Source organism: Pelmatolapia mariae, linkage group LG14 (assembly GCF_036321145.2).
Source record: "Pelmatolapia mariae isolate MD_Pm_ZW linkage group LG14, Pm_UMD_F_2, whole genome shotgun sequence".
NCBI lineage: Eukaryota > Metazoa > Chordata > Actinopteri > Cichliformes > Cichlidae > Pelmatolapia > Pelmatolapia mariae.
This window is the reverse complement of record NC_086239.1, coordinates 6,167,901-6,181,760: the sequence shown is the minus strand read 5'-3', so window position 1 is coordinate 6,181,760 and position 13,860 is coordinate 6,167,901. Positions and strand designations below refer to the sequence as shown.

The 13,860-nt window shown below is 41.2% G+C and overlaps 1 protein-coding gene across 2 annotated transcripts; it reads right to left on the bottom strand.

The window, feature by feature from the left end:
* Positions 1 to 2,797: 2,797 nt before the first annotated feature.
* ywhae1 (tyrosine 3-monooxygenase/tryptophan 5-monooxygenase activation protein, epsilon polypeptide 1) lies at positions 2,798 to 12,933 on the bottom strand. 2 transcript variants are annotated; one of them, XM_063492660.1, is made up of 7 exons: positions 12,700 to 12,933; positions 11,104 to 11,303; positions 9,753 to 9,859; positions 9,376 to 9,582; positions 8,836 to 8,972; positions 6,894 to 6,941; positions 2,798 to 4,006 (listed from the first exon to the last, which is right to left on the bottom strand). In XM_063492660.1, exons 1-6 carry the CDS (start codon positions 12,761 to 12,763, stop codon positions 6,934 to 6,936), a joined length of 723 nt encoding a protein of 240 aa, XP_063348730.1. In that variant the 5' UTR covers positions 12,764 to 12,933; the 3' UTR covers positions 2,798 to 4,006; positions 6,894 to 6,933. The 2 variants fall into 2 exon arrangements, with proteins under 2 accessions (XP_063348730.1, XP_063348729.1); XM_063492659.1 differs by lacking the exon at positions 6,894 to 6,941 and having other exon boundaries at positions 12,700 to 12,932.
* Between the last annotated feature and the right edge of the window lie 927 nt (positions 12,934 to 13,860).

Sequence of the window (13,860 nt, the reverse complement as noted above, 5' to 3'; positions counted from 1 at the left end):
AAAGGCCATTGGGGCTAGAGCAAAATATTATGCCCAAACTTCAGGGGACTATGCATTTTTTCAACAGCATTCAGCATTTAAAGACATGGTAGGTGAAAAATGATATCAGCTAGAAGGATCCTGTTCAGGCATTCTATTCAGCTCCTTTCATCAGGAGGAAATGCAAAGAAGCACCAGGAAGCCGGAAGCCCATCATGCTAGAGAAAGGATGTCACACTGCTGGCTGCTCTGGCCACTTTCTGTCTGACAGGCTGCTCCACTTTCACCTGAGACTCTAAATTTAGGCCCGGCATGGAGTTCAAGCTGTTATTATGGGTGATGTAACAGTAGAACAGGCTCCAACTGCTGCAGAGGTTACGAGCAAGCAAAATGAGGGAGGCAAAAGGTTAAGGCCTGAGGGCCCTCTCAGAATCACCATGTGTGATGTAAATGTTAATAAAAGAAACAAGGTTGGGGTATTTTGACACATTTAACTACATAATCTGTCATAAAATATGGTGGCGATGACTAAACATTTTTGTTTTCAGCCCCAAGAAACTAGCTGTTAGCTGTGTGCTACATGTCCCTATCAACTGTGTTAGCAGCAGTCACCCTGTCACTGCAGAAGCACAGGCATTAAGATTGCATTTGTCTCTCGCACACTATAAATAGAACGTATAAATTTATGATCACGCTCACAGTTGCCAACTCAGATTCCAGTAGAAACATCTGCTCAGTGTGTGTGAGAGTGACGACACAGCTCGGGGGGGGGGGGTGGTTAGAAAGTCAATATCCACTGTGCAATGTTCAGTTGTGAGGGCAGGTGTGCCTAATGTAGCCAGCTGATTACAACAAGACTGACCACATATCTGAAATGCCTGCATGTGATTAGTCACTAGGCAACAAAGACTTAACAACTACCGGTAACTGTTATATGCATTTACATCACACATGGTGATTCTGAGAGGGCCCTCAGGCCTTAACCTTTTGCCTCCCTCATTTTTATGATTTTGAAAACAACAACAACAAAAAAAACCCGTAACAATTGGGAAGTACTAAAAATCATCAGGTGAAGTATTTAATATTTTGCTGAATGTTTTCATAGCTTTTACATTATTGTGTTTCCTTTTTTTGGTACATGTAACAGATTTATTGTTTGTATTCAGTATGTATTGTTAAAGGGTTTTTTTCAGGGAATAATCATACTGATGATGAAGTCTCATACGATCACAAAACCTGATGTGTTCAATATAATACACTTGGTGTTACAGGGTTAATATTACTTTATACACAAACCCAAGTGTTACACATATTTCAGATAGACTAAGATAACCCACGTAAATACAAAATTAAGTTCTTAAACAATTTCACTTATTAAGAAAAGAAAGCTATCAAAACCTACCTGCCCTGTGTGAAAAAACAAGTTAATACCTGCTTGTTGGCAAGAACTGTCAAGAATCAAGCGTTTGTGATAACTGACAATGAGTCTTTCACATCACTGTGGAGAAATTTTGGCCTACTCTTCTTTGTTTTAATTCAGCCACACTGAACGGCCTGTTTAAATTCATGTTGAAGCAATTGGATTTGAGCCCAGACTTTGAGTAGGTCACTTCCTAAACTTTTTTTCCTTTTTCTGAGCCATTCACAGGTGGACTTGCTGGTGTGTTTCAGATCATTGTCCCGCTCCAGAACCTAACTGTGCTTAAGGGTATGAACTGATGATGATGACATTGTCCTTCAGGACTTTCTGGTAGAGAGCAGAATTCATGGTTCCATAAATTCCAGCAAGGCATCCAGGTCCCGAAGCAGCAAAGCAACCCCAGACCATTACACTACCACCACCATGTCTGACTTTTGGTATGGTGAAATGCTTTTTATGAAAAACTGTGTTACTTTTATGCCAGATGTAACAGGACACAAACCTTCCAAAAAAAGTTCAGCTCGTCTCATTCTCTCAGAAGTTTTGGGAGTTTCCACTACTCCATACGGTCCTTCAGCTGGACTCCAAGTAGTCCTGAAAAAAGGTAGTGGGAAGGACTACTCATCCATAGTGACTACGTGTGCAGTGCAAATAATCCCAGCCTTATTTTAAGAATGAACGTCACAGGAAGCAATTTGCTCATCACACACGACCCTTAATGCTGAAGATCACTTGCACTCAGACATTCCAGGCCAGTTTCCTAGCTAACCCTGTAATGCACTTACCACCCAGTCATATTTTGATGTCATCAGTAGTCGTTTCAAACATTACCCAATTTGACAAAAACTTTATCTGGGTCTATTTTGCATCATCACCCAAAAGTTGATGAATGTAATTGACATGTTACGGTGTCTGGCTGCACTATTGAAGCAAACTGTGGCTGCTCCACTTCCTGCATCCTTGCAGTTATAGAATCTCACATATTTCACCTGGTAATCATAAAGAAATGACTCATAATACTCAACAACCACGCTTCTTGTAGGATCTCAGTATGAGCAAGTTCAGTGATAATGGCAAAGCAATTATATTCTGTAGCACAACTTGTAATGCTACAAATCTTAACCAATCATTACACAACTAATAGTAAATGAATTTTGTGCTGTCCGTGGTGGTTCAGAATGTAGGACCCACCCATGAAGGATGGGGTCAGACTGATTTAGTTTTTTTGTGGTCATGATTATTCATCTACACAGCTCTCCAAGTCTGTTGTCCAGTAACAGTAAGGAATCCCCGCTTCTTTCCCGTTATTTTTCATTCAGGGTCTCAACAAAGACTTGACCTAATCCTAACATAAAGTCCCTAAAGGTGAAGTCTTGGCAACAAAATAAACACCACATGTCAGCTTCTAATGTTTAATTTAGATTGTTTAATGTTAATTCCATGCTGTGTTTCAGTAAGAACAATACAGATTCCCTGTCTGTGGCTCCAGTCAGATATCCAGTAGTACAAATCAGCTCCAAGTTACACATAATGAAGCAACACAAAAAGAAACCGCAAAAGAAAAAACAGCCTCTGAATGGCAGAGGAGCATCGATAAAAAGCAGGGGGAAGCAGCAGAAAAGAAAAATAGAATATTAATTCTTTTTAACTCATGCAAGTACTGATCTTCTTCATTTAAGGATGGGGCCAAATTAAGTCTACTCTTTTACGCAAGTTAGAGAGCTCCCAAGTTTGTTTTTCTTTTTTCAAACCACCAGCAAGAGATAAACCTTCAGAGAGCCAGAATGTGTGCACAGTTACAGTATTTCAGCACAAAGTACAGTCCAAAGACAACTACATGAACATGACAACAGAATCACTATGGTGTAAAAGTTAAGCACTTCTTTGCCCCACGTGGATATCGCGAATATTGCCAACTTCCTCTCAACTACTAAGTTAACAAAAAGGGCACTTGTACTCTTCCAAACTGCCCCTAAAAACGGTCAAATGATCTGCATGACATTTCATTAAAAACAGATAAAATAGCTCCCACAACTAATAGTCAACATTGTCAGTAATAAAAGTTAATTTCTGTAATTACATTAAGAAAAAAAATTCTCAATACATCCAGCAACTGATAAAAATATTGAGGAAAAAAAGAAGAAGCAAAAAACAAAACAAAAAAAATACAATAATGAAACCAAAAGATAACATTTTCAGAACTGCTTGTACCAGGACAAAAGAAAAAAAACAATCCAGGGACCGCTTTCTTTATCTTTGCCTTTCTAACATTGTATTTCCTGCCTCAATTAAGTGGTATTTACTTGAACGATGTCAGGGCTAATATAAAAAATAAAAAAAGAAGAGAAAAATTAACTTGTTAACTCCGTGGCCCTGTTGGGTCTTGGAGCTACAGAGGTGGAAGAAAAGGAAAAAGGACGACAAAGAGGAAAGTGACTTGTAGATGGATGGGTGGGGCGGTTGAGGAGGAGGAAGAGGAGGAGGGAGATGAAGGTGGAGGGAGTGCAGGGGGTGGGGTGAGGGTCTCAAGTTGTTGGCTGTTGGTGGCATAGTCTCACTGGGCCTCGTCCTCAGCGTCTTGCAGTGCCTCTTTGTTCTGTTCTTCACCTGGTGGAGAGAGATTTACTGTTAGCTCCTCTTAAAAACCTCACAAGATATCATCCTTCGGTAGTGCACAAGTGGCAGGCATGTCTGATGTGACAGGTGAAACTGAACACAAACCCAAACCTTGAGGAACTGAGGAGATTATGGTGGTAGCTATTTCGCTTAAGAGTTTGCAGCTTCTCTCTGAGTATTTGGGCTTCCTGTCACTGCAATAACAGAAATGGTGACACTGCCCCCTTTGGACACCTTTATGTGTTCGGTGTAAGTTACCATAGTAACCAAGCGATGTAAAGAGAGTCACCTTCATGACACTGAATCACTAACCTGTTAATGTAACTTTTTCACCCTCCAAATATATGATGATAATGGCAGAGATATTCTGAATAGTCTTTCCTACAACAGGCCCTTGTTCACACTGATATATGAACCAGGCTGGATGAGAATTATTAGAGGACTACAGACAAGACACTCAGATGAACAGAAGGTCTGCATTTTACGGCAGCATCCAAGTAGTAGTGGTACCAATAATTTCTAATAAATGCATGCACAGTGGTATTATGATTATCAGTGCATGGAACAGCGGGTTCGAATCAAGCCGACTGCAATTACTTGGTTGGTTTAATCTGCATATGCAAAACACTCATATCTTCAAATCCTTCATTTCAGCTAAATTTGACCCGTTTATCAGCCAAAGTGTTTTAGAACTAATTGGTTGCATGCACCCTGTGAATACAATGAAAAACAAAGTGCAGTTAGCCTACCACTGCTACTGCTACAGAAACTGATTTTACCAAAGTGCTTGAAACAAGTTGAACTCCACTGAAATCTGCTTGGAGGACTTTGAGGCAGATTTTTCTTAGAGACAGATGATTTCACAAGGACTAAAGACTGACAAAAAAAACCCCCAAACAAACTGGTAAATAAAGAGATAAATATCTAGAATGCAGAACAGTGTATTAGGGCAGGGCAACATGGCCAGAAATATTTATCACGATATATATTTGAAAATTTGCGATAACGATATAACTGACGATATAATTGACACCAAACAAAATACTTTACAACTCCACAACTTTATTAGTGCAAAAAACAAAAACCTCATCAATGTATTTTCACTTAAACGAGCAGCTGTTTTTTTTTTTATGTGCATTAAAGCTATATTAAAAAGAAATTTAACAGTGCAAATGCAAATTCCTTGCTGACAGTTTAACCAGTGGAAATTGGCCAACATATCCTGAGCATAACCATGTATAATATCCACAAAACTTAAAAAGAGGTTATACACACACAATACGGTAATATTATGTTGAAGCACAGTACATATCACTCCGCGAGGCTCCTGACTACGGTAGCCGTAATGCTCCGACAATCCATCAAGCGGTGCAGCTTCGTAGCTTACGAAAGTCGTACTAAAACATTTTTTGACAGATTTTCGAGCGCCCTGTACCACACAAAATCGTTTCGAGGTCAGTAAGCACAACCAGAATTCATACATAAGGCGCACCGGATTATAAGGGGCACTGTCGATTTTTTAGAAAATCAAAGGATTGATTTTAAGTGTGCCGTATTTTCCAAAAAACACAGTAACAGCGACGGCCCGCTAGCATGCTCTACCAAAAATTGTGCTTTGGTGTGTATCTGACGGACAAAAGCCAAACGAGTTCCACACCACTGAAGTTGCAGCATTTTTACAAACCAATTCTGGTTCATCTGTTTCATTCAACGATCCGCTTTCGCCCTTCTCATTCTCTGTCGCCGCCATGTGCGTATGAAAACAATGGCACTGCGCATGCGCGTTTTACCCATATTCTATCGCGATATTTCATTTTCTTATCGTTGCCTAACATTATACTGGTATTACCATGAACAGTATGATATGGCCCAGCCCTACAGTGTATGTAGAACTGTTTCCAGATTAGATTTCCCCCACAAACACTGTGCTCACAGCCAAAGCTGTGTGCCTGACACGACCATATTAGGGATATCCTCTCTCACTGACATCATACAGAGTGTTGAGTAGAAAAAAAAAGTGTTCAGATGTGATTACATGCACTGACACTGAGCTGATTCTTTAAATCTTTAGCCATCCACCACTGAAAATATAAAATAAAGAAAAGCATAATGGGTCCACTTTAGGTTCCATCAATATTTATTACTGTACCGTTATGTGTGGGACTTGTTTAGAAAGGGGGAAAAGAAACAAAACCCCAAACACTTGAATTTTGCAACTAGCAGAAATCTGTAAAGAAAACCTGCACGCTGGATGCTAATTTTCTACGGTTTCAGGTGTTGGGTGAAATGGTGCATTCATTTCCATAGTTTAGAAACAGAGCTCAAAGTGTGTGTTTGTGTGCTGGTAGTGGGGTGCAATTTTTACATAAAACTCAACACCTTCAGTGTTAGCTTAGCTTAGGTTAACAAGCACCTCTAGAAGGCAATGGTTTTGGCAAACACTACCATTTCCATTAAAATAATAATAATGACCCTGTTCTTGTTAGAGAACACCAAATACTGCAGCACTACTTTAAACGTAAACGTGAACATACCACTTGAGTGGACCTGAATGTCTTTAAATGACTGACTGGCTATACTGGTCCACGGTGTGAAAGCATGCAAATAACATGATGTAAAGCACTCTGCTTGTGCACAGGTACAACGGGGAACTACTCATCACACTATACAAACTACCTTTAGTCAAGTGAGCCAGTTACATGAGACTGTGGTGGGAAGACCAAAGATTAGAGCATGTCACCGAAAGTTAATACAAGATCCAAGTGAATGGGTGAGTGAGTGGGCTGAATTATTAAACCATGAGTGAGCTAGTGCAGAGAGGTAAAAACAAGCCACACACAACACACACAGAGCAAATGCGTGGGTGAGCAACACTTACAAAGTACAGTTAACATGGGAAATGAACAGGTTTGTTTCCTTTAGGACTCTACAGCAGAGGGAATGAGAAAAAGACAAGAGAGGTGATGAGTCACTGAAATAATAATAAAAAAAAGGTCTTGGTGGATGCTCTGCAGCGTAGCTGATGCATACTGCTGGAATGAAAGGAATAGAAAAAAATGAATCAAAAAGGGCTGAATGATTTATTTTTTTGTAAATTTCTTACACCAAAAGTTGTTGCTAGTAACAGCTGAACAGCTACAAGAAGATCAGCTATGACAGATTTACTCTGCTGCACTTTATTAATCATTCTGGGACTTGGCGAACCAAGACAAAGGCTGTCTGTATCAGGTTCATGTGTCATCTGTATGCAGATGACTGCGCTCTTTACGCCTTACAAGACAGCACATCCCTCTGTATCATTTCTGAGGTTCTGGTTAGAGACCAAAACAAGCTAGTGTTGTACCATTACCACAGGTGTTGGTTTCAGGTAACTAGCCACACCTCACTAGTTAGGCAGTAGCTTGCCAAATACACAGCTTTAGACAGCTGTTGGAATCTCAACCTCCATGTTTGAGCTTATTAACACAGTGTTTTAACTTAGTGAGGCCATCTAGGTATATTAACAGCCACCCAAGTTGTGGTGACTCACTTTGTCTGCTATTTTTTTTCCTTTTAAAGCGAAAGAGAACAACACTGTCTACGACTGACAGTCTTCTCACACTTGCCCTTTTGACCAGCTGACCAGGTGGCTTGAACCCTCAATATCATTCAGCTGCATCTCCAGCATATCTGTCAGATCTATCTCAGCTGCACTGTCATGGACTGCAGAAAACCACTGCTGCAGTCTGGAAAACTACATAAACCAGAACCTGCAGTAGCTGGAGAACCAGTCCGTGTGGCTCCACATATTACATGTGTGAGCTAAACATGTGCAATTTTACAAAACTGGGCTCAGGCACACTACTATATCTGTAGTGATGAAGTTTTCTCTGTGTGGAATTTACTTCACACAAATTCATTCAAATTTTGATTAGACTGTTGTAAACAGTTTTTCTTAAATCACTCAGCACGAGAATCTAATTCTAACACAGGTTAGATGGGATGCCTCCAGTTCAGCGTCATGTGAAGACAGCAATTATGCCCCACCCCCCTGCAAAAAACAAAAAACTCTCTGTACCTCAACAGGCACACTGTGAGCACCTGACACAGTCCTGACAGCTACTGTTGACTTATTTAATTTTGAAATTGACATTTGTGACAAATTATTAAAAGGTGCATTAACACTGAAAAAACCCTCAGACCTATGTACGTGTTGACTGGAAGAACAACTCTCAGGGTGGGAATTTCATTGCTGCACACTGACCGAGTGAGTTATTGTTTTCTGCAGCATAGTTACACATCCTGCATTTGGGATTGTCGGGCTATGCTGCTAAAGCACAAGGCTTGGTGTGCTAGAGGAACGCGTGGTCTTAGAAAAATTCCTAGATATTAGTTCTTGGGAAATCCGAGTTCCCAGAACTTTCCATCGAAAAGCACCTTCAGATTAGAGAAGACCTCTAACTTTTTTTTTCTAGCTGTCTAGTATTTAAATTCTGCACAAACAGTCTTTGAGCAGGAATACCACTCAACTTTTCAAGTAAACAAAAACAAAACGTAGCAACATGTCTGATTAGTTGTAACTGGATTGAACTGTTAGGCAGTTGATTTTCTATCAAGCCTTTTTCTATTATTTTTCGCAAGCTGTCAGTGAGACAAAATAGCCATCAAGATGCTCACAGTACAAAGACACATTATAACAACAAATGTAAGAAAGTGTTTAGGTGAAGATGAGTGGGTTAGTGTCAGCACCTTGTCCTGGAAAAAGATCTCCATTGAGGCACAGGTAGAAATACCATAATAGAAAAACACCTGATGAAATAAACACACTACGGGACTGTTACCTTCTCCCTGCATATCTGAAGTCCATAGTGTCAGGTTGTCACGTAACAACTGCATGATAAGTGTGGAGTCCTTGTAGCTTTCTTCACTCAGTGTGTCCAGTTCTGCGATGGCGTCATCGAACGCAGCCTTTGCCAACCTGAGCAAACAAACGTGTGCTGAAATCACATCATGCTTCAGACAGAAAAATCATGTTTTTACTGATTATTTTTAAGCTGCGTTATGATTCCAGCTGTACGAAAATCATGTATCACTGTGTGTCTGGAACTCAGTATTAGGTAAATAATAATAATAATAATTGCCAAAGACAATCAAGAATGGCTTATAATCTACAACATTACTGCAAAGTCTAAGTCTAATCCTCAACCTATGGGCATGAGGAGGGCGAAGGTCAACCTCAAACAGGAGCTGAGTCAGGGTTCGTCATACAGTCCACTCAGCAGTGAGGGACAGTCTTGCTGTTATGTAATATACAGACAAAAAAAACCAAACAGCTGCCCTGCGTTACAGTGACAGTGCCGCTGCAGTGACGGAGCAGTGACCTGCAAGCGCGGTCAGGTGAGTTGAGAATCTCATAGTAGAAGACGGAGAAGTTGAGGGCGAGCCCAAGGCGGATGGGGTGTGTGGGTGGCAGCTCTGACATGGCTAGGTCAGTAGCAGCTTTGTAGGCCACCAGACTGTTCTCTGCTGCCTCCTTTCTGTCGTTGCCAGTGGCAAACTCTGCCAGGTACCTGTGGTAGTCACCCTTCCTGCAAGTGGAATGAAACAAAGAAACATTTTACATGTTATTTCCTGTGAAGTGTTCCTGACAACGGTTTCCTGTGTTGATAAATACCCCAGCCCAAAAACATAGCTGTACTTGATGACCAACCAGAGGAAGTTACTGTATTTATCTGATAATTAACATCAAGGCTCTTACATTTTGTTGTAGAAGACCTTCGACTCTCCTATCTTAGCAGAGGGCAGTAGGTGCCTTTCAAGTGCTTCCAGAATTTCATTACAGATGTTCTTCAGCTCCTTCTCCACCTGTTGATAAAAAACACACTGATTCAGTGATCCTCTTCCTCTGACACAATCTCCAAGTATCAAGATTGGATTCCTGCTCCTGTGTAATTTCAGAGTCCAGTATGAGAAATTCTGCCCATTTCTGCAAAGGTTCACGTTCAAGATCCATCAAGATCAAAAAAGGATCCAATAACTTGGGACAACAAACACATATCTGTGGTCTCTTTAGGACCTTAATCACTCCCTTTAAACTCCCTGCTAACAACATTTGTAATATCTTTAATATTTGACATTTATTAATCCAATTAGGATGTTGCTCAACGCTTATCAGAAGCTCAAGACTGTTTCCCCACACGAGCAGGCCACCCAAGTACACTCAAGCATTTTTGACTTTTCTTTTTTCCCTTTGAAAAATGCGACACCATCAGCAGCCATTTTTCTTGCACAGACAGCCTCCGTACTCCCATTCTGTTGCTGCTGACCAAACAGACTCACTGTCCATCAATACTATTCAACTGCTTTTCCACTGAGTCTCTTATCCCACCAAATAACTGGCTCCAACTCCACCCTCTGGGACTGCAGCTTGGAACTGGAGTCTACACTTATCTCCTATTTATTTGTAACACAGTAATTAGTTTGTAAAATATTTGCAGAGAACCTTATAACTGGTATTATTTAATAATTCCCACATGTGCATGCACATAGCAGCCCATTCTTCACCACAAAGAGAAACTAAATCTGTGGTAAACACTGCCATATTTGTAAACCGATTCCCTTCAACCTTTATTTAAACTCCAACCTAACAACCTCTTTAATGGACCACTTAGAGTAGCTTTAATATTTGATATTTACTAAACAATCAGGATGTTGCTCAAAGCTTATCGAATGCCGTGCCAGTGATAAGAAATGTGTCTGCCAGGGACTTAGAGAGCTACTAACAAAATCAAGGTGTACTCTCCCTGAATCCAATTATGTCATTGACTGCAGTCCAAGTGCCTCTCCCATCTCTGACACTCTCTGGCCTCTCCCATTATAACAGCAGCTCTTATTTCCCTTCATAAAAAAAGGCAAGAGTGGAGGACTTGCCAACTATGACTCAGATGCAGTCTGTCCAGTAGCTGCTCAGAGTGTGCATCACTAATGTGTGTTTGTGATCTCGCACTAACACAGCCGATCTTTATAATGAGAACACATTCTGGATGCTGAGACATTACAGAACAATCTAAAACAGAAATCTAAGCTTGAGCCTTTCTCGAGTGCTTTACCTTTTGCCTGTATTCCCGGATCATCTTCAGTTTCTCTTCTCCGCCCTTGTTCTCTTCCCTCTGTTCGATACTGCTGATTATCCTCCAGGAGGCTCTCCGAGCTCCGATCACATTCTTGTAGGCCACTGATAGTAGGTTCCTCTCCTCCACTGTGAGCTCCACGTCCATGTCTGCCACCTTCTTCATAGACTCCACCATCTCTGTTAAAAGAAATGCCCAGGATTTGCCAACAGTTTTATTTTTGTCATGTCTCTTGAGAGTATGCCTCATTGTCAACATTGTCAACGTAAGTGGCACAATCTGACGTGCCTCACAAATTCATGGGTTTCGGGCTGATAATCATAATAAATGAAACAGTCGGACGCCTGGCAAACCGTGCCCAGAGATGACATGCAAGAAAGGGCATTGATGTGAGGTGACAGACAGTGTTAAAGAGTAAATGCTGAGGCAGTTTCTTCTATCTCTGGCACCAATCCAACAAACACACACACACACAGACATAAACTGGTTACTCGCTTAAGCGATAAGCAATGCACTTCTCAGTTTAAGCTGTGAGCCATCATTTACCGCTGGGGAGGGGTTTAACCCTTTGAAAGTAGGTTAAAGGGATAGTACGGATGGAAATGTGGCTGATGTAATTTAGCAAACATCTGACTCCCCGCCCCTCCTCGCCTCACCTTAAAATATGAAACCTTCAAAGAAAAAAGAAAAGAAAAAAGAAACCTTTACCTGACATGTTAAAATTTCATTAAGCTGAAGAGTGCTCGAATAGATCTGAATGCAATCTAGTAAGGCTAGCATTTAGCCAGTAAACCATAAATCTCTCTGCAAATACACTCGGTCCAAATCCCGTGAATGAGTCATGGTACATTCACTTAACGTTACTGAGCAACGTGTGACCGGGTGGCAAAGGCAGTCGTCTAAAAACAGCCTGTACACGGCCTGTAATGGTATGACAGTGTTATAGGAGTGCACCGGGGAGAGGAAGAGGGGGTCGTTTCTGCCAATCGATCTCTCCAGCTTGCTTGCATGGGAACACCCCACGAAGTGAACATCTGACCTCCCACTCCCTGCTAATACACATTGGTTTCAAGGTGCTAATCCTGCTAGTATCTGCAACCGAATGGCGTAAAAGTTGCCAGGTCAATAAACGGAGTCAGTTATAAGCAACGAGTGCTGCTTATACCGAAAAGAAGCGCTGGCTCATGTGTAAAGTCACACAGCTAGCGTGGTGCAGGGGAGGCAACTCCTGACAGCTCACGCTCCACTAATCCGCCATTTTGTTGTAGCCCCTTCGCTAATGCTAGCCAATGTCTGTGACATCCGCTCACTTTCCTAGGGACAAACAGGTTTCGTGCTCACGAACTGTTTTAATGTCGCAGTACTGTTACCGGACAAAAAGCCATATGTCATGGCCAATAAACAGTTGGAAATCTGCGATGGTAGCCGCATTAGCCATGTAGCCTGCCGCGGCTAGCGTTGAGCTACACAGCAAAGCGGTGCTCGGTTAAGGTTAGCTAGCACAGTAAAAAAAAAAAAAAAAATCCCATCGGCGAACATGTCCCACTCCAAGCCGGCCCAGAGATGGTGCCTTACCGTCATATCGCTCTGCCTGCTCGGCGAGTTTCGCCTGATAAACTAGATCCTCTCGCTCTCCCATTGTGTATCAAGATACAGGTAGCGTAGCAAAAGGGCTAATCAAAGTGACAGATCGTTAGTGCAAAACACAGTGGTGATGTGCCAGCCCTGTCTGTGGCTCCTTCAAACCAACTGGGTCGATGAGTGCTGTTCCGCCCCACCGGCAGCGCTGGGATGGAGTAAAGATGGCGACCAGCTTCATCCGGGTACTGCGCATACGCACAAGACTCACCGACTCCGATGCTTCCTCCTCTATTGTTTTTTTTTTCTTTTTTTGAAGAGAAAACCAAGACAAGCAAGAGTAATAACGATAAATGCAGGTGTTGAATCACACCTACGGTATAGTGTGTTAACACCACCAGTTTCTGTTCCTGGTCTATGATATTTATAGCGGTGCAATTCTGTATTTTTTGAACTACATAAATAATACAAAACGTAGCTTGTACTCCAAAATACAGGACAGCATCATTAGACTGTGGAGCTCAAAGTGTGCCACAGAAAATTCTCAACGTAACACGTGTGGCGGTGAGACAATATGTTTCTCCTTTATTTTACCTCAACATTTTCACAGATATTAACACACTTTAACATTTCAAGTAAGGTTTGAGAAGGGATAATAATAGCCGTGCTCATCAGAGCAGACCAATCCCAATATATCAACAGTATCGATACCAACACTGGTATTACTATCTGATCAATACTAGCGTGACAAGATCAATATTCTGTTTGCGTTTTCTAAGTCTTCTAGAGGTATTGGTAATACGCGCCATGTATTTACTTGGTATTGGATCGATACTAAAATTTGCAGTATTGCACAGCACTACTGCTTACAAAGTAATGTTCCATTTTATTGTAAAATGTTTTTTAATTGTCAGTAGCAACAGCTGGTCATTACTGTCAGTTTTTTTGTGCGAACTGAAATGTACATATTGATTAAAAGTCTGTGTTCTAGCTTTAAGTGTTTGCCATTCACACTATGTAAATAAAAAGTTGAAGGTATAGCTAGAAAAGCCAGCATTAAAATACAGGTTAGTCTCCTTCCACGTTTTTTGGAAGTGATGGTTGACTCAAGGTGTAGGTAGTTTACCATCATATACAAATCCAACACACAAAACGAGT